The 27,121-nt window shown below is 42.0% G+C and overlaps 3 protein-coding genes across 7 annotated transcripts in view; 1 reads left to right on the forward strand and 2 right to left on the reverse strand.

The window, feature by feature from the left end:
* Positions 1-2,036, reverse strand: part of HMGXB3 (HMG-box containing 3) — a 47,164-nt gene extending 45,128 nt beyond the window's left edge. For all 4 annotated transcript variants that reach the window (XM_049648027.1, XM_049648023.1, XM_049648025.1 and 1 more), the window contains exon 1: positions 1,622-2,036. The gene's annotated coding sequence lies outside the window, so the exon portion shown is untranslated. The remainder of the gene's footprint in view (positions 1-1,621) is intronic.
* A 225-nt stretch (positions 2,037-2,261) lies between these two features.
* On the forward strand, positions 2,262-7,582 carry TIGD6 (tigger transposable element derived 6). The gene is made up of 2 exons (XM_049648031.1): positions 2,262-2,342; positions 5,213-7,582. The coding sequence occupies exon 2, from the start codon at positions 5,296-5,298 to the stop codon at positions 6,868-6,870; it is 1,575 nt and encodes a 524-aa protein (XP_049503988.1). The 5' UTR covers positions 2,262-2,342; positions 5,213-5,295; the 3' UTR covers positions 6,871-7,582.
* A 6,377-nt stretch (positions 7,583-13,959) lies between these two features.
* Positions 13,960-27,121, reverse strand: part of SLC26A2 (solute carrier family 26 member 2) — a 19,985-nt gene continuing 6,823 nt past the window's right edge. For both annotated transcript variants that reach the window (XM_049648029.1, XM_049648030.1), the window contains 3 exons: positions 24,089-24,266; positions 22,285-23,011; positions 13,960-20,806 (listed from right to left, as the gene is read on the reverse strand). In XM_049648029.1, coding sequence (XP_049503986.1) covers positions 19,286-20,806; positions 22,285-22,986 — 2,223 coding nt within the window. In that variant the 5' untranslated portion in view covers positions 22,987-23,011; positions 24,089-24,266 and the 3' untranslated portion in view covers positions 13,960-19,285. The remainder of the gene's footprint in view (positions 20,807-22,284; positions 23,012-24,088; positions 24,267-27,121) is intronic.

Here is a 27,121-nt window from a genome sequence, read left to right on the forward strand (position 1 = left end):
TTTAACTGTAATGAATTTAAATTAGCCACATATATGGCTAGAGTATTGGACAGCTTAGGTTTAAACGGCAATCTGACAGACCAACATTACCGTCCCGCCTAAGAAACAGAAAATCTATGAACAGATTTTGCTAGAAAAAGAAAGGCAAAAAAAAAACCTGAATGACGAGTTCAAGAAGAGCTAGTATATCTGTGGCCACGTTCTTAGTAGGAGTTTTACCCAAAAGACTCCATCCTTAGAGGGAGAAAGGTTTCCAGAAACCACTTCAATTTTATGAGACAGAAATGATACACTGTTGTTGCTCCTGAAAATCTGTCAGAAGAGAACTTAGGTTTCTGGGAGGAGGGAGTCGGAGCAGAAAACACAGGAGACATCTGTGTATTACAAAGCCCACTCACATCTCATTTAAACCTCACTCCACAAATGACGAGGTTACCTGGTTAAGGTATAACGAGAAAAAGAGCACTGCATGTTGAGCAGCGCACGAAGACCTGGCTTCAAGGCTCAACTCTAACCATGTGATCTCAGACAAGTCGATACTCCACCCCGAATTTCAGTTGTTCATTATGTGAGATGAAAAAGCTGAAACAGGTAAGCTGCTAAATTTGGGGAAGGCAAGAATACCTTTGAGAATGCTATGAAAGCTAAAAACCCTCCCCTAGAAAATGCAGACAATGTGTCACCTATAACTTTAAAGACACCCCCAGTCAAAAACACATTATTCCCAAGGTTCTTTCTCATTCTGTGTCACTTTAATGATTTCCCTTCCCATTAAAACAAATAAACCCTGCATTCTGTCACAGTGCAACCCAGGAAGAGAATATAACCCACAACTTGGTTGGGTAAGTTAACAGGCCAGTGCCTTCACAGGATAAGGGTAGCTAGAATTCAAATCAAGGCTATGTAGGTACTGTCCTTTTTTTGCCCTTAATCAATCGACTTTTCAGCCCTTGAGAGTCTTGCAAAGAAAAGCAGTAACTGCAGGAAAGCATCTGTAAAGAATGCCATATAAGGTTTTAGCACCCAGAGCAAAAACAATTTAGGAAACAGAGTCATTACAACCACCTTGGGGTGGGGGCAGGAATAGATTGCCCTGGGTTTTTGCTTGTTTGACTACCCCATTTTAACCTGGGTCCAAGATGATTTTCAGACCCTAGGCCTCAATACACCAGTGCAAAAAAAGACAGGATAATATAAAGGTTAAAACCAAGGGCTCTAGAAGGCAAAAGATCAGGATTCTAAGTTACCCATTTTAACGGCATCCACACAGAGCTCTATGACCTTGAGAAACCTACTTACTCTCTCAGCCTCGCTGTTCTCATCTGTAAAACAGGATTAAGGGCAATACGTGAAATCTGAGACACTTTGTTCTTTCAGATGCTCCTCATAACCTCATGAGATGGCCTTTGACGGTTCGACTAGGGGCCATGGCTTGCCTTTGAGCTAGTTCTTTCCCCTCTCGGGGTCTCAGACGTCCCTTCCGAATGCGGAAGAACACTAAGGCTTACTGCTCCTATTCTGTGGAAGTGGCAACAGGGCTCAGAGAGCCGCAGGACCCGACTCGAGGTGGCCCAGCGGGTCGGTGGCACAGTGCAGCGAGGTGCTCGAGGGCGGGACTTACCCGGAGGAGCGTGCACGCCGCGCGGCTCACATTCCCGGAGGCGTCCGGCCCGAGGGCTCGACGAGGGGGATGGCCGGCGCACTCGCGCTCCCCGCTGTCGGCGAGAAGCGGCTCCAGTCGTGACAGCGGCAACAAGGAAGTGGAGGCGAGGGCTCGCGCGCGCATCCCGGGGGCTGGAGGAGCCCCGGCCCCGCGGCCCCGCCCGGCGACACACGGCGCGGAGTCGCGACAGTTCCTCTCGCTCCCCCTCCTCGGAGTCGCGATATGAGTTCGTGGAAGGCGGGTACGGGAGCACAGGTTCGCTCCGCAGGCTCTTCACCGACGCCTGCCGAGGGCCCCGGGGGTCAAGCCCCGGGGAACCCGAGGAAGACAGCAGGGACGCGGGCGTCGCCGCAGCACCGGTTCCGCGGCGGCGGCGGCGGCGGCAGCAGCAGCGGCAGCAGCACACCTCGGATCGCCAGGGAGACCCTTCCCGGCGGCCCTCGCGGCGCGCCGGAAGCGGCCACCTGCGCGTGACTGCGTGCGGCCCTTTGCGCAAGCGCAACAGTCCAGCCCTAGTCGAGAGGCGGGCCCATAGGAACTCCTTAGAGGCTTAGAGGGGGCTTGGTAAGGCGGACGGACTGCTTCCGGCTAGAAGTTCCGGGAGGAGGAGGAAGCTGCGGCCGCCCGCGGTGGGACGCCGGGGCCGCTTAGCCCTCGGGCGTTGCCGTAGGGCGCTCAGGTAACTGGGGCGGGGCTGTGCCGAGCGTGAGAGGTCGAGGCCACGCCTCACCTCTCAAAGCCACGTCGGGCCCTCCGGAGCCCCAGCACCTCCCTTTCAGCACGGTGTTCAAGGCCTGACCCCAGCCTTGCCCAGTCTGTCCCTGCTTTTTCAGGATAGGATTCTTACCTGTTAGTGCCGCATCAAGCTGGCCTTCTCACCCGGGTGATCTCCCCCAATCCGTCCTTCCGCCCCACACACAGTTATGATAGTGAATTCCTGAAGTGAAACCTAGCTGAATGACCCAAGTGGAGACGGTCTGGAATCAGACAAGAATGATATACTATTTTCCCGCCCGTGTCACAGAATGTTCCACATTTGTACAAGTCCCTGCACGACCCTCACTGTCTTGCAAATGTATTTCCAATCTGCATACTTTTCTCCATGTACCACTGTCACCAACATCCTGGTCACCATTGTTTCCTCCTGGACTGATGCAGTCTCTTCCCACCTCCTCTCCTGTAGCTCTGCCATCTGCTCTCCACACAACAGGCGGAGTGATCTTTTTGCACTGTTAAGTCTGATTCGGTCACTTTCTGCTTAAGATCACTTAGTGTCTTTTCATTCAATTAGAATAAAATTCAAACTTAGCTTGACCTACGAGACTTTGGCTTGGCTCTTGCCTCATTCTCTTTGCGTGTCTCCTCTCAATACTGGTAGTTCCCAGAACAGGGTATGTAGCACTCTACAAGTGTTCAGAACACTGACTTCGCGCTGAGTCTCCCAGGAGTTGAATCCCAGTCCTGTCGTGTGTAAGCTGTGTAAAGCATGCAAAGTAACAAGTTACGTTTATGAAGTAGATCGTCAGTAATTGGTTTCCATCTCCTCGGTAATCAGTTGTCATCTCAGTAAATGGTACCACCATCCATGGGATTGCTCAGTGCTCCAGCCAGAAATCTGGGAGTTACCTTTTGACTCCCCCTGCGCCTCACATGCAGTCCATCAGCAAGATCTACAAAAACATAGACCCAAACTGACTATTTCTCACCATATCCACTATTCTTGTAATCCCAGTCACCATTCTCTCACTTTGGGACTCACACAGCAGCCTCCTAACTAGTCTCCCCTGCTTTTTCTCTGACCCCCTTCAGTTCCATTCTTTACCTAACAGTCATCTTTCTCCTCACTTAAAATCCTTCAGTAGCTTCCCTTTACATTCAAATTAACATATCCCAACCGTCTGTGGCCTATTAGGCTAGCTTGCTTTCATCTTCAGAGTTAGGGCCACCTCTTGGGGAAATGATTTTAACCATCAGGTTCTCCACTTTGCAACCAAAGGACTCTCTAAAGCGCAAATCTGGGGCACCTGGGTGGCTCAGCCGGTTAAGCGTCTGACTCTTGATTTTGGCTCAGGTCATGATCTCACAGTTTGTGGGATCAAGCCCTGCGTAGGGCTCTGTGCTGACAGCATGGAGCCTGCTTGGGATTCTCTCTCTCTCTCTCTCTCTCTCTCTCTCTCTCTCTCTCTCTCTTCCTGCCATCCCCCGCTCACACTGGCTCTCTCTCTCAAAATAAATAAACATTTAAAAAATGCAAATATGATGTCATTCAAATAAACAGACCTCTCTGGCCTCTTCTTGTCCCAGGATCAAGCTAGAATTTCTGTGATTTGGCTCTTGCTTTCTTCTCCAGAGACTTTTTTTCCTGACCATACCATCTTGTTTTATATAGTACTTTATTGCCTTTACACCCATTTCCTTCTATTTCATGAATTCCTAGTTGTTTATACTTTTTAAGACCCAACATCAGTGGTTTCCTCTTTGAAGTGCACTGCCCATGCCCCACCCAGTTGATCATCTCCACTTCTGTGTTCTAGCTCATAGTACTCTGTAACCTCTTTTATAGTTTTCCATACACTGTAGTGCTTGTCTTCTCTGAGTCCCTGGTGCGCTCCTCAATGGTGAGCACTGTGTTCCATCCATCTCTGTATGGCTGGCATCGAGCACAGTGCTTAGCACGTAGAGGATGCCAAGAATGAATAGATAAGTGTGGAGGTGGTGATAGAAGTCAGCGCTTGGAAAGTTGCAGTCACAGTAGAAGGTCACAGCCCCCTGTCTTGTGAGGACTCTCATGATAAACTGCACAGGCAATTAGCAAAACTGCTACTGCCTGATCATGTTTATTTTTTTCATAGCCATATCACACTCTATCATTCTCTTACTTATCTGTTCAGTTACTGTTGATCTTCCTCCACCATACTGTATATTCCATAAGGGCGGGGACCTTGACTGTGTTGTTCATCACGATATCCTTGCCACTTGGCACCGATAAATATTCACTAAATGAATGTGTGGCTACCACAAACATCCCCACAGTGAAAATCCTTCCAAGCCAAATAGGGGTAGAGCTTTGAAGATCTCATTTTGTTGGCATTTCAAGCAGGACTGTGGAGTAGAAGAAATGCCACGAATTCGGAATCAAGAAATCTGAGCTGTATGAACTTGGGTAGGCCCTTCTCTTGGCCTTAGTTTCTGTTTTTAAAATGAGTCAGAAAATAATCCCTTGAATTTATACAGCACACTGCTATTTACAAACCTCTTCACCGTCTATTGTTTCAATCTACTCTCATATCAGAGCAGACATTATTATTATTTCTACAGAGGCTCGTAAAGTGTAAATGAACTAGATCCTCTGTAAGATCTCTTCTATTTCAAACACGCTACGAGTCTAAATAAGTAATCCCTACCAAAAGCAGTAGTATGAATCCTGTTTTCTCTTGATTTGGGCCTTATGTTATCATTTCCTAGTAGGATTTTGAAAAATCTGACCCATCGTTTAGGGGGATTCTGTGATCTTTGGTTCCCGACAGGTCCTCCATTTTGTCTCCTCAGCTTTCTACACTTGTGACAAAACAAGCCAGGAGGAGGGACACACACAGCCCTGGTAATCGTGGCCCGGCCCTCATTCTGCGGACATGGCAAACAAGGGGAACAAGAAACGTCGGCAGTTCTCCCTGGAGGAGAAAATGAAAGTCGTGGAAGCTGTAGACTCGGGAAAGAGGAAAGGCGATGTGGCAAAAGAATTCGGTATCACTCCTTCCACCTTGTCTACATTCTTAAAGGACCGCGCCAAGTTTGAAGAGAAGGTCCGGGAGGCATCCGTAGGACCTCAGCGGAAAAGGATGAGAAACGCTCTCTATGACGACATCGATAAGGCTGTTTTTGCTTGGTTTCGAGAAATCCATGCCAAAAACATTCTTGTGACTGGTTCTGTCATTCGGAAAAAAGCACTAAACTTGGCCAACATGCTTGGCTATGACAACTTTCAAGCAAGTGTGGGCTGGCTGAACAGATTTAGGGATCGCCACGGAATTGCTTTGAAAGCAGTCTGTAGAGAGGATAGTGACAGATTAATGAATGGTCTAGGAATAGATAAGGTTAACGAGTGGCATGCAGGGGAAATTATAAAACTGATTGCTGACTACAGCCCAGATGATATCTTTAATGCTGATGAGACAGGAGTGTTTTTCCAGTTGCTTCCCCAGCACACGCTTGCTGCTAAAGGGGACCATTGTAGAGGGGGCAAGAAAGCAAAGCAGCGGTTGACAGCACTCTTTTGTTGCAATGCTTCGGGGACTGAAAAAATGAGACCATTGATTGTTGGTAGGTCAGCCAACCCACACTGTCTCAAGAATGTCCATTCCCTCCCTTGTGATTACCGAGCCAACCGGTGGGCATGGATGACGCAGGACCTGTTTAACGAGTGGCTGATGCAAGTGGATGCCAGGATGAAGCGGGCGGAACGCCGCATCCTCCTGCTGATTGACAACTGCTCGGCTCACAACATGCTGCCACGCTTGGAAAGGATTCAGGTGGGGTACCTGCCCTCCAACTGTACTGCCGTTCTGCAGCCCCTGAATCTTGGCATAATTCACACCATGAAAGTGCTATATAGAAGCCACCTCCTGAAGCAGATCCTCCTCAAGCGCCACAGCAGTGAGGATCAAGAAAAAGTGGACATGAGGCAGGCCATTGACATGATCGCTGCAGCATGGTGGTCAGTCAAGCAATCCACGGTGGTGAGATGCTGGCAGAAGGCGGGCATCATCCCTATGGAACTGACAGATTCCGGCCCAGAAGCAGCAGCCAGTGAACCAGAGATAGCCACTGAAGAGTTGTGGCACTCCGTGGCTATTGCCACCTGTGTCCCAAATGAAATAAATTTCCAGGACTTTGTCACTGCAGACGATGACCTTATCATCTCTCAAGATCTGATGGACACAGAGGTCATCCAGGGCACGGAGGCTGGTGAAAATACAGATGAAGCTGGAAGTGAGGATGAGGGAGAGGCATCTTCACCACAGCAGCCAAAAATCACCATCACAGAGGCCATCTCAAGTGTACAGAAACTCAGACAGTTCCTTTCCACTTGTGCAGGTGTTCCTGATGCCGTTTTTGGACAACTAAATGGCATAGATGAATATTTAATGAGAAAAGTGACACAAACTCTTGTTGACTCCAAAATTACAGATTTTCTCCAAACAAAATAATGTAGGAATTAACTGTCCCTTTTAAGTTAGAAAATGTAGTTTACAAGAATAAAGTGAGTTTTGGTTTTTTTTTAAAGATAGGATACGGAACTTAAATTTTAAGATTTTGATGACAACGTTCCAGTCCTCTGAAATAATCAGGAAACTTCCTTGAACGGTATTTGGAAATGAAATTTGACTACTATGTGTGTTATCTTTTGATTCATCAGATGGTTCCCCAAGTTGTCTGCACCTTAGGGTCTCTTGAAGATCTTCAAAAAAATTTGCAAAGCCCAGGCCTTATCCCAAACCAATTAAATCACCATCACTGGTGATGGGTCACAGGCATTAGTTTGTGGAGCTCCCCAGGTAATTCCGATGTGCAGAAAAGATTATTGGATTGGCCACAGGAAAGTCAAACACGCTGTGGGGCTAGAGCCAACTTTTTCCCAGTAAGTCTAGCTCAGTGTTTTCCAAATGTTAGCTCCCTTGAGAATCACTTGGAAGGCTTGCTAAAACCCAGATTGCTGGGTTTCACCTCCTTATTTTCTGATTCAGTGGGTCTTAGGTGGGGCCCCCAAATTTGCAATCCTAACAAGTTCCTAGGTTATGCTGATATTGCTGTGGTCCAGGATCCATACTTTGAGAACCACTGGTTTAGCTGGATTCTAGTACTTCTCTCTTCGTTTGGCCATCTGAAAACTCCCACTCACTAACCAGCAAAAAAGAAAAGCCTTAGCTGTTCTTATTCCAGATCTGTTGACTCCTTTCTGCTGATTTGGTAATCTACAACCTTCCTAGCTTTTCTCCTATATGCCCCACCAGTTAGCCAGGTATTCAGTAGAGGTACATCTGTCTGTGCCCAAAGAATTAACAGGAGTCACCTAGCATATTGACACACCTTGTAATACTTGAGGCTTATTGCTTATAGGGAGCTGGGGCACAGGGGAATACGAGGTGCATTAAAGAGGAGATACAAGGGGCGCCTGGGTGGCGCAGTCGGTTAAGCGTCCGACTTCAGCCAGGTCACGATCTCGCGGTCCGTGAGTTCGAGCCCCGCGTCAGGCTCTGGGCTGACGGCTCGGAGCCTGGAGCCTGTTTCCGATTCTGTGTCTCCCTCTCTCTCTGCCCCTCCCCCGTTCATGCTCTGTCTCTCTCTGTCCCAAAAATAAATAAAAAAACGTTGAAAAAAAAAATTAAAAAAAAAAAAAAAAAGAGGAGATACAATACAAAGCAGGAGGCATGGTATAATATCAGAAAATCCTGCTAATCAGGATCACAGGAGATAACATACGGCCCAGTGTACCTCTCACTTTCCAGACAAAGTGAGAGGGAAGTTTGTGGGAGCGAGGACATGTGTGACAGGGTTTGGCTCATTCTCTATTTGGATTATTTGCACTGTTCTTCACACCTGTGGATAATCCAGCCTGGACTTTATGATTAAGATGAAGGCACACTATGTTTACCTTTACTGAAATTACTTCACTTTCATTCCTTTATGTTTGTTCTTCGGAGATATCTGCTAGAGCTGAGTTGATTTTAAGTTATTTAGGACTGTATAAACTTACGACCACATTTATAATATTAAAGTTGCTTTCCCATAAAGAAGGATATTATTAATATCCTTGATAACCTTTATAACCCTGGTATCTATTCCTAATATGTGAGACATCTGTTTCATTTTTAGAAGGTATGTACAATACCTGTCAGTGTTGTCGGGTAGATTCCCCCCGTGCCCACCCCCTCCCCCGGCCTACACACACAGCTTAATTTTGTGGTTATTTCAAAAACCCATGGCAATTCAGTAATTTTTATTTCTGTAGTCATTTTAATTGAAACACATATAAAGCAGATTAATTATAGAAAGTATTGCTTCCATGTTGAACAAAACAACAACAATCACAAAAAAAATGCTTAAATGGATTTTTAAAACCTTGTTTTGGATAGTTTTCAACAAACTAGTATAATTAAAAGTACTATACATATTTAAAATTTTTTTTAATGTTTATTTATTTTTGAGAAAGAGACAGAGTGTGAATGGGGAAGCGGCAGAAAGAAAGGGAGACAGAATCTGGAGCAGGCTCTAGGCTCCGAGCTGTCAGCACAGAGCCTGTTGCGGGGCTTGAACTCACAAACTGCGAGATCATGACCTGAGCCGAAGTTGGACGCTTAACCAACTGAACCACCCAGGTGCCCTGTTATTTAAAATTTTTTAAAATTTATTTATTTTTAGAGACAGAGGGAGAGAGAATCCCATGCAGGTCCATGCTGTCAGAACAGAGCCTGACATGGGGCTCAGTCACATGAACCATGAGATCATGACCTGAGCCAAGACCAGGAGTTGGACGCTTAACCAACTGAACCATCCAGGCGCCCCAAAAGCACTATACATATTTTTAAATCCTTAATACTTAGGAGAGGAAAACAGTGCCCTCTGGCTGAGTCCTGGGGTTCCATCTCACTGTCAGCACCTTACCTGTGGTCACCATTTTGTGTCAAGGTTACTGACATGATTTTGAGTTTCTTCCCTCACCTTTCTTCTCCTGAAGTCCACTTTGCACATGTCAGATCTATTGACATCATGCGATGGCCCCTGCCCACGTGTCTTTGGTGTCTCCTAAATGCCTTAAAAAAAAAAAAAAAAAAAAATAGATCATTCAGTTGAGTTTTAGCACCCTCTAGAGTTAGCTACAGCCTACGTTTCTAGCTTGCTTGTTCCCTACAATTCAGTGTATGTGCTGCTCCTGGATAGGCCGTTTTCTTCCACTCCAACCCTATGTCTGCTGGTGTGCCTTTACCTGAATGCCTTGCCTTGCTCCCTACCTAGGTAGGCCCTGAACATAAGGCCCTTCAAGAACTAACTGGAGTCCTCTTTCTCCGAGCCTTTCTTGAGGAATTAAGCACCCTTCTGTCTCTCAAGTCCTTGGCACTTTTTGTCTCTAGCACTCAAACACTTAAATGTTTATCAGTGTTCTGTGGCTCTCTGACTAGACTGTAAGCTCCATGGGAGCAGGGACCCTTGTAACCTTAATGGTGCCTAGCACTGCGCTGGGCATTCATAGGCACTTCAATAAACATTTGTGTATAAATTGATATACACGTGTAATGTGTCAATGCCACCTTTTAAAAAAGCTGTTTGAAGCATTGATTCTACCAGAAAATGACTTGAAGATAGGGCAGGGCTGTCCTGTATTTAAAAGAATTTGCAAAGGTTTTCCATGAGTATCTTTGCCTCAGATATATTATTCCAGGTTATCATCTGTTCTTTGATAATGAAGAATTTCAACTGTTTCCTTCCATATAAAGGTATTGCAGAATTTACACACACAAGACTTTGGTATGAAAGGCTTTTTTTTTTTTTAATTTTTTTTTTTAATGTTTATTTATTTTTGAGACAGAGAGAGAGCATGAACGGGGGAGGGTCAGACAGAGAGTGAGACACAGAATCTGAAGCAGGCTCCAGGCTCTGAGCTGTCAGCACAGAGCCCGACGCGGGGCTCGAACCCACGGACCGTGAGATCATGACCTGAGCGAAGTCGGACGCTTAACCGACTGAGCCACCCAGGCGCCCCTGAAAGGCTTTATTTAAGTGCCTTGCATATAGTAGTATTGAGTAAATATGTGCTTAAACTTGTTTTAAAAAATAAGAAGAGAGAGAGGGGGCACCTGGGTGGCTCAACTGGTTAAGTGTCTGACTTCAGATCAGTCATGATCTCATGGTTTATGGGTTCAAACACCACATCGGGCTTTCTGCTGTCAGTGTAGAGCCTGCTTTGGATCTTCTGTCTCCCTCTCTCTCTGCCTCTCCCCCACTCTCTCTCTCTCAAAAATAAACATTTTTTTAAAATCTCACATTCTTGACTCTAATGTATCACATGAATTAGATCCTATTAGATAGAAATCATACCTAAAGCAGAACTTTTGCGGTCTGGTTTACACTGGATAAACCTTTGATCCTGTTGGACATTAGGGTTTTTGTTTGATGCTTTGCTTTTTAAACTAAAAGAATCTAATATTATCCCTTTTGAGTCTGCTGTCTTCATCAGGCCATGATTTCTCCCTGACCGCCTGTCCCTCGTCCCCAACTTGAGGATTTATTTTACCCCAGTTGACCAATCCACTCTGTAGGCCAATATTCTGGAACTAGGCACCTACCTCAGCCGAGCTGTTAAGAGGATAAAGTATACCTGGCCCAGACTATGTATTTTATAAATGCTATCTATGGTCATTAGTTTCCATCCCTATTCGGAACTTTACAGGTACTTTCTAGAGGCAGGGACCTCCCTTGCCAGACCTTTTTTTCACTAACAGATCTTGGGGTTTAGTGTTCTGGAACCACCCAGCCTAATCATTAGATAAAATTCAAGTTTTCTTTGTCCTGTTCTTAAGATGGGTTCTTTCATTAAAAAGGAAAGAAGCTAAGAATTATTGCCTATTATATGCCAAGAACCGTTTTACTCCTTATCATTTAATCTTTCCAGAAAATTGCAATGCAAAAGGACAAATAGGCTCAGATAATGTATTCCAAAGTTGCATACCTCTTAAACAATTGTTCCTACTACCAGAGGCCATAGTTCTTTGAAGTGGAATGTTGTGGCATATTCTGGCCACCAGAGGGCAGAGGAAGACTACATAATGGAAACATTTGGCCAATCGAAGTATCCTTAGAAGCGGCCATGTGTAATTTCCCTGACATGGCAGAGATTGAAAAGGACGACAAGGAGAGAAAAGACACAGGATGTGAGACTTGTTCGGGCAACTAAGAAATAACTGTGACTTGGACCACCCTGTGATCCAATCCATTGCACATCTACCCCTTCACCAGGGACTTTTTCCAACCATTGATAACCACAGGCCATGTAATTGACCCTGGACAGATAGACATGCTCTGCAAGTGAGGCAATATTAGAGAATTGACTATCCATCAAACATATCCATGCTTGTAATAGTCATACATTGGACCTTATACCCACTGCTGGCCATGAAGTCTCTAAGGATGAAATACATGGCCCTATCTTCGAGGAGTCCAGTTAGGAGAGGAGAGAGGAAAAAACAACAGAATGGTAAATGCCATTTTAGAGAATATACAGAGATGAAGCCCAAAGGGAGACCCTGCATGAGAGAAGAGGAATTCAATGGGAAATTTTGCCAAGAGCAAGGGACACTTAGTAAGAAGTATTTGGAAAGACTAGTAAAAAGCTAGGCATATGGGGCTGGGAGGCAACTCCTGGTGGAAGGAACAGCATAACAAGAGCGTATATAACAGTATTTTTAAACGGCCCATTTGGGATCACCTAAGGTCAGAGGTTATGTCAAGCAAAGGGATGTATGGCAGGACAAGAGGTTGAAGATGTAAGCAAGGGCAAAGTTGTTTTTTTTTTTTTTTTAATGTTTATTTTTGAGAGAGAGAGACAGAGCATGAGTGGGGAAGGGCCAGAGAGAGAGGGAGACACAGAATCTGAAGCAGGCTCTAGGCTCTGAGCTGTCAGCACGGAGCGCGATGTGGAGCTTGAACCCATGAGCCATGAGATCATGACCTGAGCGATAGATGCTTAATGGACTGAACCACCCAGGTGCCCCAAGGGCAAAGTTTTTAAGGCCTTGTTGGCTACAGCATTAGTTCTGAACTTATTCTGAAAACACTAGAGAACCACTTAGAAATAGCAAAGGTCCTTTCTTTCTTTTTTTTTTTTTTTAAGAAAATAATTGATAACTAGTGTGGAGGCTGAGTGGTGGAGAAATAGATTAGCTAGTCAGGCTGTGGCATAGTCCTGAAGATAAATGAACATTCAGGGCAAGAAAGAGATGTTGAAAGAGATGGATTTGGTGATTGAATTGAAGAGGAATATTCTAGGATTTCCCAGGTTTCTGGCTTGAGTTGCTGGGTCATGCCATGATCAAGCTAGGTCAACGGGAAAAGAGGAGTTTGAGGAGGTGTTGCATGTGACGTGCCTCTGGGCACCCAGGCACAGTTGTCCAATAACAGCTCTGGAGATTTATATATAGACAGGCTGACTGGTGTTCTATCTAGAAAGGCTGGAAATCGTGTTTGGCTGCCACCAGCATGCAGATAATAAAGCAACGGAAGCCATAGACGTGGATGTAGTCATCTGGAGTTTATAATGCAAAATGGTCATGACGTGGGGTCTGTGAACCAACCTTTTTAATAATGTGGATATTTTTACATGCACATGTGGTATTTCTCCAAGAGTCATACTTTCATCGGTCTCAATCAGATCTGAAAATTAAAAACGAGCAATGATGCTAAATGAGGAGAGAAGAGACCAAGAACATGAGCACTGAAAGGACAGATGGGGAAGCAGAGCCCTCCAAGGCACCTGCAGAGATGCTACAGAGTGTGTGAGGCACTTCACAAGGCTCTGCATGCCAGGTGCTGCGTGCAGACAGGGTGAGTACACAGGACAGCAAGACTGGAAGGGCCCTTAGACGACCATTCAGTCCAACTCCTTCATTCTGTGTATAAGGTGTCAGCCTCCACTTACTGACGGGGAAAATGTGGCGCAAAATTCACTTACTGAAATTCAGAGTTAGGACTAGTGAGACATTAGCCAGTTTGGGATTTTTGGATTCCAACATGGTACAGAGTAGTAGTCGTCAGGCAACATGAGAACTGGAAGAAGGTTCCTCAAGCAATCTAGTGCTCCTCCCCTCTTCACTGATGAAAAAACTGAGTCCCCAAAGGGTTAATGTACTCACTCAGGATCGCAAAGCAAAGACAAAAGAACTGGGTTTCTTTATGCATTATGGCTTTCTGTAAGGACAGATCCTCTTGTCATAGTTGGGAAAAATTAATGACCGGATGGATCCCTCTCCAAATGTAAAGAGATGGTATTTTAAAGATCACTGGTGACCTAAATGTATTTCTTAGTGAAGCAGTTAAATAATTTAGACACAGAGTAATATTTTATTAGCATTAACAATTTATTAGCAGAATGAAATGACACCTCTAGATCTCAACACGTACAGGATCTTACATAATAAACAACATGAACATATCCTTCCAGAAGAAAAACATCTGCTATTAACCAACTACCCGCCCCCCTCCTGCAATAGACTGCAATCCATCAACTCATTCTCATCCCATAGAGGGTTAAGCATGATTTATATAGAATGGCATCAAGGCACTTGCTTTAATTAAAAACAGATATATGTGGTATAAAACATGTTCCCAAAAGTCATTAGCCTTGAACAATTGGGGAAAAAAAGGGCAGTATACTTTTTTAGGGAATAGACAAAACTGAGAATTTACGTTCATTCACCTGTCACCCTGATATTGTCTTGATTTGTATATAACATTGCAAAGGAGACAAAAAAAGGTAGCGTTGTATATAGATTGATTTGTTCCCACTAATTTTTGAGAAATCATGGTAGCATCAGAATTCAAATACTAATTCCCCAACTGATTTGAATGGAAAAGGCAAGAGCTTTTCGATTCCTAGCATCTTATTATTTTAGGGGTGAGGGACGGGGGGATGGGAGATGGGGAAAAGGGGGTGTGAACTTCCCTAAAATAAGTTAATGTAAAAAAATTTTTTCTAAGTTTATTTGAGAGACAGAAAGATTGTGAGTGGGGGGAGGGGCAGAGAGAGAGGAAGAGAGAGAGAGAATCCCAAGCAGGCTCTGTGCTGTCAGTGCAGAGCCCAATGCAGGGCTCGATCCCACAAACCATGAGATCATGACCTGAGCCGAAATCAAAAGTCAGAGCTTAACTGACTGAGCTACCCACGTGCCCCGTAAAATAAGTCCATTAAAGCTGCAGTTAAAAATCCTTTCTGGCTAAGTCTGCTTGTCTATTTGCCAACTAAAAAACCTTCAGTTAGAAATTTTGCCATTGGTATTTTGTTTATATTGGATTAGATTATATTAATTATATTGTAAGTATTTGGCCTTTTTAAGAGCTATAATTCAAGTCCAAAAAAGGTACAATGCTCCAGTGCAGACTTGCAAACATTGTACCTCCAATGAACGCATTTGGTGTCCTTCATTATTCTAGTTTTCATAATTCAGGATCTCCTTATCTTGTGTCATTAAGAGAAAAATAAAATTCATATCAAAAAAATTCACTATTTAGTATATTGCTTATTTAACTTTCCCAACTGTATTGAATATGTTCACTTAAAAATTTTAGGTGCAAAACACTTTTCAAAAATAGTCCTTGTCAGGATAAAAATTACCTTATAAAAATAAGTCTTCTCCTACTCCCACATCTAAATTCTCCATCCCTAAAGTTACTAATGTTTGTTTTTTAAAAACTAAAATGTACCTTTAACTTACAATATTTCAACAGTGTTTTACTTTAATCATAGGCTATGATAACAAACCAGTAGGCTTATTATTTGGGCCTGTTCCATTATAATTTTCATTCTTGTTATTAGCACCTGATGATTCCAATCATGATTATCTAATAAAATCTTAGTACAAAAGGAAAAAAAAAAGCCAAATTAGTTCAAAGGCTAAAAGCTTTCTAGATCTGATTTCCTCTTCTTTGCAGTTTTTTAAACCCAGCTTCAAATTAAGGCATCACTAAAATAGAGAAAGAAAACAGATGCAAAAAATGAAAAACATCAAAGAACAGAAAAACTAAACGAAGTCTAAATCCTATTCATGGGATTTTTACCATGTCACTGGAATCATTCCCTGAATAGACCAGGAGTGTTCATGCCTCCTTGTTTGCCTCAGTTGCCGGTCTTCTGCTCAGACCTCAGTCCAGGCTCAGCTTAGCCCCTCCATAAACCCCTCCAAGTGTCCTGGGTGTTATCTTAGGAGGGTGACCATTATAGCCCATCTGCGAGATTTAGTACCATAGTTCTAGTACTTGGTGCAGGACCCTAGACTCCAGCACGGATCCTCAGTAAGTACTGAGATATTATCTACATTGCTGAAAAAACAAAACAAAACCCTATAGCCCATCTGTAGCAATACACAAAGGAAAACAATCCTTAAGAACAATAACAAACATCACAAAGCTCAAATTTATCATTGTAACTTCTAGACTAATTTAAGTTCCCAAGAAATTCATGGTGTTTTTCTCAGTTTCATATTAAGATCAGGGCTAAAAGCCACACAATGCATTCTTCAGTGACCAACTGCTAAGAAAAATCCCCTTACAGAGAATTATTGTTCTGGTTAAAACATTTTCATTAGCATTAGACTAGTCTAATGAACTCATCTAACTTCTTGATACATGTTTAAAGATTACCATGTACCATACCGTAAATTTACCAACAAATTTTGGCTTCAATGACTACTACTGTTTAACAGCTAAGTCAGACTATCAAAATTTGTTTTCCTTTGGTCCTATTAAACAAAACTTGTCAACTAGACATCTGTCACTTCTACCACCATCAGAGGCTATAGTCACTCAGTCTAGTGCTCCGGAGCAGGTCCACTGGGCCTTTGCCCCAGCCCTAGGGTACCACATGCTCCTCAGCTCTTTCTGCTTTGGTGAATCTACCCTCCCTTTCTCGTAACAGAACCCAGTTCCGACCTTGCTGTCAAAACTAAGGTGTGGCTCCTAATCCTGATCTCCCAAGGTCAGGACCAACCAGGGATTGGACTCCATTCAACTGAGTCCCTCTCCTTTCTCCCCCATTTGGTCAGAGATCGTCTTTTTTCGATGGTGTATTCCCTTCACTCCTCTTGACAGTTATCCTTACTCTTTCTGTTTTTAGCATACTCCCCCCTTCCAGTTTTTACTATCAAGAATGTACACATTACGTTTCAATTACATGACCATTTTAAGATATTTAGAATTTTATACATTTGTCAATAAGCAATGAGAAAACACTTCATTTAGACTCTAAAGTTTAAGGTATGCAAGATATTTTTGTATCAATAAAGTATGTAAAGTATCAGTTATTGAACTCAAGGTCTAAGCCCTTGAGCAAGAAAGAAAATGAAAACAATAGTTTTGTTGGTGAACTAGATTTTGGTTTCGGATTTGATTTTTTTAAACACTAGCAATCAACAGTGTGTAAGTATAGGTGGACCTCAACCAAAGCAGAGGATGGAGCTATAAATTCTAGTGAAATCTTAAGTGTTTTTGTAAGTAGCTACCAAAAGCAGAATCTCTTTGTTTGTTTGTTTGTTTGTTTGGGTAGGAGAGGAACAAACCAGAACACAATTCGAGAATTTGCTAATTGCATACAGCTCCATTAATTGTTTATATCCACATGTGGACAGAAATGCCAGGTAAAAATCAGACCCTGTTACTCCTAAGGGATTCTCCAAATTCCGTGGACACTTTTCTTTGCTGTGCTAGTGTTTGCTAAATTACAGACAGGGTCGTCTTGAACATGTACTTATTTACTCTCTCACATGACATTAGACATCTATAATTGTCGGGATTCAAACCTGCCTTGAGGGAGGGAGAACAGGGATTAAAAACAAATAACCAACCAAGACACTGGAATTTTACTATTTCTATCCCTAAAACTGGGTAGAAAGGGCAAATATTGGCTGAAAGCAAACCAAAAAGCCCCACGAATACAAATGGTAGTTAACATTTCTGAAATTCTAGACTAAAGTTCTAAAAGGATGTCAAAATTTAGTACTATTATATTTAATCATGAAATCAATCACCTCAAAGACAGAAATCCAACTTTTTACTGAGAAACTGCTTTGTTTTAACAACTGAAAGGCATTTTCCATGCAAATAGATGGACAGAGCTCCACCAATAGAAAAGCAATACTTGAAATTTATGGAGCCCAAAAGAAAGCTAAATATGTTTTAAAGTGTCCCACTCTAATAGATGCCCTACCCATAGGGTTTGGGTCTCACATTTAAATTGTTTAGAATGTAGTACAGGTTAAAAAATGATTTGCATTTTTGCAATTATTTTTCTTGCTTTAAATACTGTAGCTAAATGTTTTAACATCCTCTAAATTAGTCTCCTCGTCCTAACTTTGGAAAACCCGTATTTTTTCTTGTCTATCAAGGTCCACATACAGGACAATAAGCTTTCAATGCCAGACATTCTTGCTTTTCAAAAGGAACTATTCCTGGAGCCACAACCTGTGGCCAGCTGTCATAAATAATACACCCACAGAATCTGGGATGTTTCTAAATCCTCTTGCATAACAGCTTTAGGTGGCCCAAAGAGTTAAAAGCTGTCACTGTCATCCATATTTACTGGACATCAATAGGGTGCCTGACAGTGAACATTAGCTTTGTTTTCACTAAAACATCCACCAATTAATTATTGATGTTCTTCTGGAAGCACGCTATCACTTCCATGCATTCTTTTCCATTGGTTACAATAAAATATTCTTGCAGAGTAAAGATGAACAGTACCTCCTACTTGAGAAAGACTGTCAATCCGCAGTGGACCCTCACTAAAATGCCAAGGGAAGGGGAAAAAAATTCACTGCTAAGTATACAAATTCCTAAGGGAAACTGTCAATCATTCCTTTTTGCAATCCATCCAACAGTTTGCCTCAAGCTCATTAAAAATGCCTTCTAGACTTGTGGAGTCGGCATTCTGCCTTCTACCTGGCAAGCTAGTTGCTGGTAATCCACAACAGTGTAAGACAGATTCCATGGGAAACAATGGATGAATGAAAGCTACACCAGAGCTTAATGGTAGAGAAATACTCAGAAACAGGGATTGATTGAGGTCACAGAAAAGACAGGGCAGATTCCTATTATTTTGGCTGATTATGAGCAAGAGCCCTTTGCTTATCCACTTACCCTAAACAAAAAGGCATGAATAAAAACATCAAGTGTATTGCAGAGAATGCTGTAAGTAATATGAGGCTGGCTGGTAGGATTTCACAAGCCTGCCCAGCCATCCAGCTCCTAATAAGATAGTGCCCGTGGTTCCTTGCCTTAAGGCAAGGAATGGCGCTCTCGTATTAAAAGCCAGAGATCTTACTGCTGTCTAGGGAGTAAAGACTGGGAATGGAGAAACACAAGTAAGAACGAACCTGGTGCTCCAGAAGTCTCCCGACCTGCTGGTATAAGAGCAGGCACAACACTGTTTCCCTGCCTCCTTTCTACTCCCTCTCCAAAGAGCCATATCAAGCAGGCTCCAGCACTTCTCAGAATGTCAACGACAGCTTTACTTCCTGGAGAAGGAAGAATCCAAATGCGAATCTTCTAAAACACACGATGGTAATTAAGTTTGGGGGTCACTTTACAGTTCAATTCAATAGACATTTAATTCCAAGAATACCTCATATCTGCAAGAAAGCTTGAAACCATGGTATTTTCTTCTTTTTGATTCTGGTTGACTATAAGCTCTACTCTGCTGCATATGTGTAGATATCTACAAAGGCCATCAGCTTCAAAGGAATAATACCTAATCATCAGGTTAAAATTTCAAGTGTGCAACATTTTCTGCTGTGGAACTGGAAAGTGTTACACACTTCAAACCAACCTACTGGCTAGACATAAGTATTCTTTCCATCTAGTTTCTCAATCACTGGAAGGACTTAGACCATTGGGAATACATACTGCTTTCTGATTCTGATATTCTTCTGCAAAAGCCATCGCTTCATACACACTATAAAAGAGAAGGTTTTCTTCTTCCTTTTTGCAATACTCTCCGCAGGCCAGGGAATCCCTCACAGAGGGATTGCACTGAGCCAGCAGAACCTGGATGCCAATGGCTTCATAATCTCTACGAACTTCTTTCAGGGTGTGGATCCCTGCTGTATCTAAAAACTGTATTGCACTGCAGTCGATTACTATGGTATGGAGATCCAAAGGATCATGGGAAAGTTGCAGTGAAACTTCATCCTGGATTCCACTGAAAATCACTGTCTCCTTTGTGATCTTTGTCTTGGCAGCCTTCTTCTGAGCTGCCTTTACTAAGACTGGGTTGAGAGTTTTTTTGTATAAAGCAGATTTAAAACATTCTTTGTTTATGTAGTAGAGAGGGGCTACAAAACGGAATATCTTGACGCCTGGCTTTGTCTGAAGATTCTTATAAGCAGACATGGATTCAAAGATTTCGGACTCTTCCACCCAGCCAAGCAATGAAATCTTTGGCTTCTGTGTGCGGAGAATGACACAAAACATAGAAAAACAAACCCCAATAAGCAGGCCTATTTCAGTACTTATCAGTGCAGAGGACAGCATAGTGACAAACCAGATAACTGTATCCATTCTGCTAACCTTCCACATTTTGGGTAGATCCTTAAATTTACGTAGGGCTCCCCGGAGATTTACAATAGTGATCACACCAAGGACACTTTTCTGAAGAGAATAGAATAAAGGAGCAATTACCAGGAGGACCAACAAAAGAACCAAAGCTGTCACCACAGCAGAAAGCTGAGTTTGGCAGCCTGTTGATTCTTTAACCAAAGTCTTCGCAAGAGCCGCGCTAGTAGTAAAGCAGTGGAAGAAGGAAGGGATGATATTGCAAAAGCCAATGGCATACATTTCCTGATTAGCTCTGACTGTGTAGCCATGTTTCTTGGCAAACATCTCAGAAAGTGATACAGTGATAGCAAAACCAATGATAGAAATAGCTATTGCGTCTACAGCCAAACTGGGAATTAAGTTCCAGTCCGGTGCTTTGGGTGGCATAAACCCCGTGGGAATATGTCCAGCAATACTGCTATTGTATTTCTCGTGGAGTTTCCCAAAATGAGAAGCTAATGTGGCTGCCACGACGACAATGAGTTCGGTAGGAATTGGTGCCTTAAGCTTGGACTTGAAGTGCTCATTGAGTTCTTTGGTTGGCAAAAGAACCAAAAGGCACAAAAGGCTGGTGATGAGATCACAGATATTGGTCCTATGGATGTTTCTGAAGATATGTATCCAAGTAGTGATGAGCGAGCCCACACCATTACTCCGAGGAAGGCTGAGCCCAAGGAGGTACTTGGCCTGAGATGTAAGAATAGTGAAGGAGGCACCAGTGACAAATCCACTCAGCAAGGCATCTGAGAGGTAGACAGAAACAAAGCCCACTTGAAAGAAGCCCATCGCTACCTGGAAGGAAGGATATACAAGTGTTAAATATAAATGGAAAAGAGCTTCTAAATCCTCTAATATCCTGGCACTGCCTTGCATGGAGACATACATCAGAGCATCACAAAATGTCAGAGGTAGAAAAAAACATAATCATACATCAACCCTCTCATTTTACAAAGAGAGGGTTCATTTTACTGACACTGAGAGGGTTAAGCAACTGGTCCAAAGTCCCACTGTTCCTCAGCCTGGATAAGACAAGAACTTAGGATTCCTACCTTCTTGTACAATGTTTCTGAAATGTGAATAAAGTTCAGACCTCAAGAAAACAATTTCCACAAAAAATTACAAATTCCAAAAACTCAAATTGGAAAAATTCTTCTAATGACAAGGGCATGTATTTCCATTAAATTATAAATCGTTACCATAAAAGTAAAGTTTTAATTAATAAAAAAATTTTGATTCACATCAAAATAGAATCACATTTAAATTATAGAACAGTCTTTAACCTCACGCTGAGAAACTATTCTCAGTGTGTGTGTGCTTATGCCAAACTTCTTCCCATATTAATTCTGCATCGTCAAAGATACATTTTTACTTCTTTATTTTTTTCCTCTTCCCAATAATTCCTCAGAATTTCCCTGAGCCCTTCCTCATTCTTGGTGAGACATAATAACAAAAAAGCAAAACTGGACCCTGAAGAGCACCACTCTGCACAGCAGCCCCTTCTCTTCCTCTTTCCCAGGCACCAAACTAAGTGAGCTACTCTTCCCTTTCCCATATTGGAACCAGATGCCTATAATGGAGAAGAGGTTTAATGCTGGCATCGACTCCCAGATGCTAAAAGACAGGGGTGTGATGACAATGGTAGGTTTGCGGATTCTATGGGAGACCCAAGGAGAATTTAATTTGTAATCCTTTCTTCTGGCTAATCATATGAAATAGTGGTTCTCAGCTTGTTCCCTAGCAGTCCACGGAAAGTGCTGTCTTTAGTGAGAGTCACTTACTAGAGCAACGATTCTAAAGTGGGGTTGGTGGCGGGGGGGGGGGGCATCTATAGTTTGAAATCTCCTGCACTCCTCCCTCTGCCAACCCTCATCCTGTTACCCTCCTCCTGCTTGCTAGTGCTCACTCTGCCAATAAGGAACCACACACAATCTCAAGAAAACCCAGTGTTTCTCAACATGTAAAATTAAGGAGTTGTACTAGGTGATCTGAGGTCCCTTTCTGGTCTACATTTTGCAACCAAATAATTACAATCTGGCTGACTGAAATTCACTGGTTCAGAGGCAGCCTAAGGTTGAGGAAAGAGAAGCAGCCTTATCTTCCATGTGGAGTCAAACTATGGTCTGAATTTTGGCTCTATCCCTCACATATCCTAAGCATTCAGTAAATGACAGCTTTAACTACTATGATCTCTGAGATCCCTTACAGATCTGAGATTTCATGTATGGTGAATTCTTTTGGTAGAAGCAACCACCCGTTCCATTGTTTCTTACCTGATAAACTCCAGCCATAAAGGTCACAGTGCTGCCAACTGCAATTGCATAGCAACTTCTGTCACATATCCAGTCTGATGTCTGGTTTAATAATGTGCTCCCATTTGAAACCATCCCTAAAGAAGGAGCAGTATGGGCAGTGTCATAGCCGGCTTTGTGTAGTTCTCGGTCAACTACCTCACCAATCATAAGGCACAATATTCCAAAAATGCCCACAGAGATGTGACGGGAGGTACCCAATAGGAAATAAATGATGCTGGCAAAAAAAGAGGTGTACAGACCATAGATAGGTTCTTGGCCAGCCAAGAGGGAATAAGCGATGGATTGGGGTACTAATAAGATGCCCACAATCAAGCCAGACATCACATCCCCTAAAATGTTTTTCTTCAGATCATACTTTGGGAGCCATCGCAAAACAGGAAGGAAACCAAAAATCACATTTTTGGCTTTGGTTGGACTGCACCGGCAAGTCCTCCGCAATTTTTTAATGACAAATTTCTTGAAGTTAGTATTTGATTTCTCTTGAGGCTCCATATGGATCCTACGATAAGGTGTGCATTGATCATTGGCTTCAAACTGCTTGAAGTCGGTACTTGATTCATTTGCAGGCTCCGGAGGGATGTTACACAGAGGGCCGTGGTCATTTCCTTCAGATAAGTCAGTGAGTGACAGATCATGTTGCTCTTTACTTTCCAAAGACATTTCTGGAGATAGATGCTTCAGCCTCCTACCCCAAAGAAAAAACCGGGATTAACTGGTTAAGTAATTCTCAGTGCTCACACATTTTAACAGTCCTACTTGTCATCCATGAGAGTGAAGACGAGTTCAGTTCGGGGATAGGTGTCTTATATTCACTTTCTTTAGTTAGTTGAGCCTCATATGTCTTGATCAGGGAAAACAAAAACAAACACAAAATATAGACCAAAAATAGCCAAGTCAGAGCAAATAATTGATTGGGTATAGGGCTTCCCCAAAGTAAAAACCATCAAGGATTCTTCCCCATCTCTGCCTGGCTCCCCCTGCACTTTTTTCCTCCAGAAAAGGTATCAGGGTGGCCTGTCTCCTACTATCACTATCTTCTTTCCAGGTTTTTCACTCCCAGGTATACTGCAAAACAGGATCTATTCTCAAAACTTTGCTGCTACCTGCAAGTCCCTGAAGCAAAGAAGATGGTCTTTTTTTTTTTCTTTTTGAATACACCATAAACTGTTTACCAGATACTTCACAAGTCAGTGTCTTTGTGTTAGCTGTTTGCTTAGCTTAGAATGGCCATCAACCTCTCTGCCCATCAAGATTCTAATCATTTTTACACCCAGTTAAACAACACTACCCTTTCTACAAAGCACCGACCAATCCCCTAGCCCAAGTGAATCACTATACTTCTATATCCCATAGTATTTTTCACTTTCATTATAGTACTAGTAATACTCTTGTGTTAGTTAACTAAGAGTCTCTCCAGCTCTTGGAGGAAAGGATATCTCGCTCATCATTGTAATCACCAACAGGTGGATAGTAATTCCAAGATAGTAGGCTTACAAAATGTTTGAATGGATCAAAGAACAAATGAATACACACTTTATGACTGTGGCCAAACAGAGACAAAATATACTAGACAGAAGACTCAGAAAGTTTCCTGTTTTGGAATTGACAGAAAAATACACCCTTGCAAAGTAATCCACATTAATTTTGTTTGGATGAAGGGGCTATAGCTGATCCTCCCAATGAACAAGAGTAAAATAATAGTTACTTGATGGTGTCATTAAGTAGAAAAAGAAGAAAAGAACAGATTTAGATCACAACTTACCCTGAGCAAGTCAATCAGATTGGTGGATACACACAGCAGGTCTTCATTCCTCAATGCAACTGGTCTGTAACTCTCTTCTTACTTCCTACTCAGGTCAACCTAGTTTCAGTACATTTCTTAGGTCCTTTTATTTTGGAACAGCTCTTGGTGATTCCTGGGTCAAAGGGCTTTTCCAAACCTAAGATATGCAAAAGAGGCATAAGAAAAAAACTAAGAAAATCCAAATCTTGCCCTACATGGCTGCTATCCGGGAAGGAAAAAGATAAAAATTAATACTAGAAAGTACAAGAGTGATAGAAACTATAAGAAATAATTGAATTGAAATACTAAAAGTGAAAAAAACAGTAATAGAGATGAAGAATGCCTCTGACAGGATCATCAACAGACTCGACAGAGCCAAAGAAAGAATCCATGAAATTGAGGATAGGTCAATAGAAATTACCCAAATTTAAAAAAAAAGAGAAAAACAGATTTTTTTTTTTTTTTTAATCAGTAACAACAATGTAAGAGAACATCCAAGAGCTATGGAAGATAGTAAACAATCTAACTCATGTGTACTTGGAATCCCAAAAGGAGAGGACAAAGAATGGACAGAAGAAATATTTGAAGACATAATGGCCAAGAATTTTCCCAAATTAAAGACAGACACCAAAGTACAGATCCAAGAATCTCAGAGAATACCAAAAACGACAAATATAGAAAGAAAAACCAAACAAAATCCCACACCTACACATATCATATTCAAGCTGCTGAAAACAAAGATAACAGCCTAAAAATGGCCAAATTAAAAACACACATTACATACAGAGGAATAAAGACAAAAATTACAGTGGACTTATTAGAAACATCAGAAGGTGACTGCATAATACCTTTATCACAGAAAAATAGCTGTCAACCCAGAATTCTATACCTAGAGAAAATATCTTTTAGAAGATGAAGGAGAAACAAAGACTTTCTCAAACACTAAGAATATCCAGCAGACCAGCACTACCATGTATACATATACCAGACAGAAACTAGGGCTACACAAAACACAACAAAGAAATAAAGTCAAGGAATGGAACAAATGAAAATCAAGTCAAATCCATGTTTTAATTTAAAATATCTTAAACTGCTCTAAAAGGTAAACATCTAAGCTACGGTAGGGATGTATTTTGTTTATAGCATACGCAAAATAAAATGTATAAAAATAGCACAAAAAAATGGGTAATTGTTCGGAATTGTAAAGTCTTAAACTAGATGTGAAGTGATTCATTATTATTTGAAGGTAGGCTCTGATTAACGATGTATTTGTAAACCCAAGAGGAACCACTAAATTTTTTGAAAGGCATAAACGGTGAGTTAATTGTGGAGATAAAATGAGATCGTAAAAAATTCTCAACCCAAAAGAAAACAAAAAAACAGGGGGGGGAAAGGAGACCAAAAGTAGATGGAACACACTGAAAATAGCTGGCAGGATGTAGAGTTTAAAACAAACATAAAAATAATCACGTCAAATGTGAATGTTCTAAACGTGCCAATGAAAAGGTAGCCAGTGTCAGATTAGATTAAAAATTAAGACCCAACTATATGCTATCTATAAGAAACCCACTTTAAATATAGATAGATTATAAAAGTGAAAGGACTTGTCCAATGCAGTGATTTATTTAGCTTGTAAGTGACTGAGTCAGCTAATAAAATCCAGATTTTAGGACTCTAAGTATAGCTCTTTTTGAGCAAGGCACTATTCCTATCACCTATCTAATTAGCTTTCTCTAACCTCAGATAGTTCCAAACACTTTAGAATTCAGCTGCTCGACACATTCCAGTTTCACCTACCTGCTACCCCAAATGACCTGGACTGATACCTACAAATGTGTACCCAACTCTCCTTTTACTATACTCTTGGCCGTGGCCCTTTTCCACCTCGAACTCTCAAAAACTTAGGTATTCATTCACAAACAGTCCTAGAAGTAGAACTGACACAGCCATCAGTCTGAATCCAAAAGCCACGCATAGTCTCCTTTATCTATTCTACTCACCTCCTAAAACTCTCAACACTATTTTTTTTCCTTTTTCACACAGATTTTAAAACACAAAGCAACATAAAACTACATTAAAAATTATCTTACACTAAATGGTAGGTGTGACCTTCACACACAGTAAGCTCCTTGAGAGCAAGCTCCAGTCTAATTCATCTTTGTATCCCCCAACATGTCCAGGTATATGCTTTCCAAAATAGGAGCTAAAATACTTGCTAAGCAAATAACTCAAGTACAGGAAAAGTAGAATGCAAAGCAATATTTGTTTTCAAGTGGAAATATCTCCTTTGGAACATATTTTTCAAATACCCCTTTTCGCACAAAAATCCTCTCCCTTCCTTAAGCCAGTTACTGCTTTCAATTATAGTATTCATCAATTGCTTCATGGAAATTAAGACATGACAGTGTTTATCCTTGGAATGGAGCCTACAGCCAGACTTCCATTTTAAGGAGGCTGGAATACAAACTATACTTTCCATGAAGTTCAATAAAACACAAGTGTACCGTATCATCTGGGCCAGTTTCTCCCTTTATTAACATTGATAATCGAGAGTGAGAAAAGGAAAGGTTCAAGAGGAAAATACTTGAACCTTCCACATTACCTTGCAGGAATCACAGGGGAAGAAAAAAACAAAACGCTGAACAGTGCATTTACCTATGCATACATTAAAGTACAATGGTAGTTTGAGTAACACAAAAAGGAACGACATTTCTTCACTTTATTCTTTAGCTGCACACATGCAGCTGTGACACCTAGAAAGCAGTGTGATCCAGGTGGCAGACAGGCAGCATTGACACAATTCCTGTGTGAATTACTGAGAGGCTAGAGCACTGGACTAGAAGAGAGGTTACATCCTTTCTGTATGAGCCTGATAGCAGTCAGCCAACTTCTTTTTGAAGATTTGGATAGAAGCAAACCAATGTCTGCTGTTGGTAATTACAGCACATACTTTTAACTAACAATGCATGTATAACAGTTCTGTAATTTGTGAAACTGAAGTGCCTTTTCAGA

This window comes from Panthera uncia (genome assembly GCF_023721935.1).
Source record: "Panthera uncia isolate 11264 chromosome A1 unlocalized genomic scaffold, Puncia_PCG_1.0 HiC_scaffold_17, whole genome shotgun sequence".
Classification (NCBI taxonomy): domain Eukaryota; kingdom Metazoa; phylum Chordata; class Mammalia; order Carnivora; family Felidae; genus Panthera; species Panthera uncia.

Bases quoted from the DNA above. Each gene is read 5' to 3' on its own strand.
- TIGD6 (XM_049648031.1), top strand. From the start codon at position 5,296: ATGGCAAACAAGGGGAACAAGAAACGTCGGCAGTTCTCCCTGGAGGAG.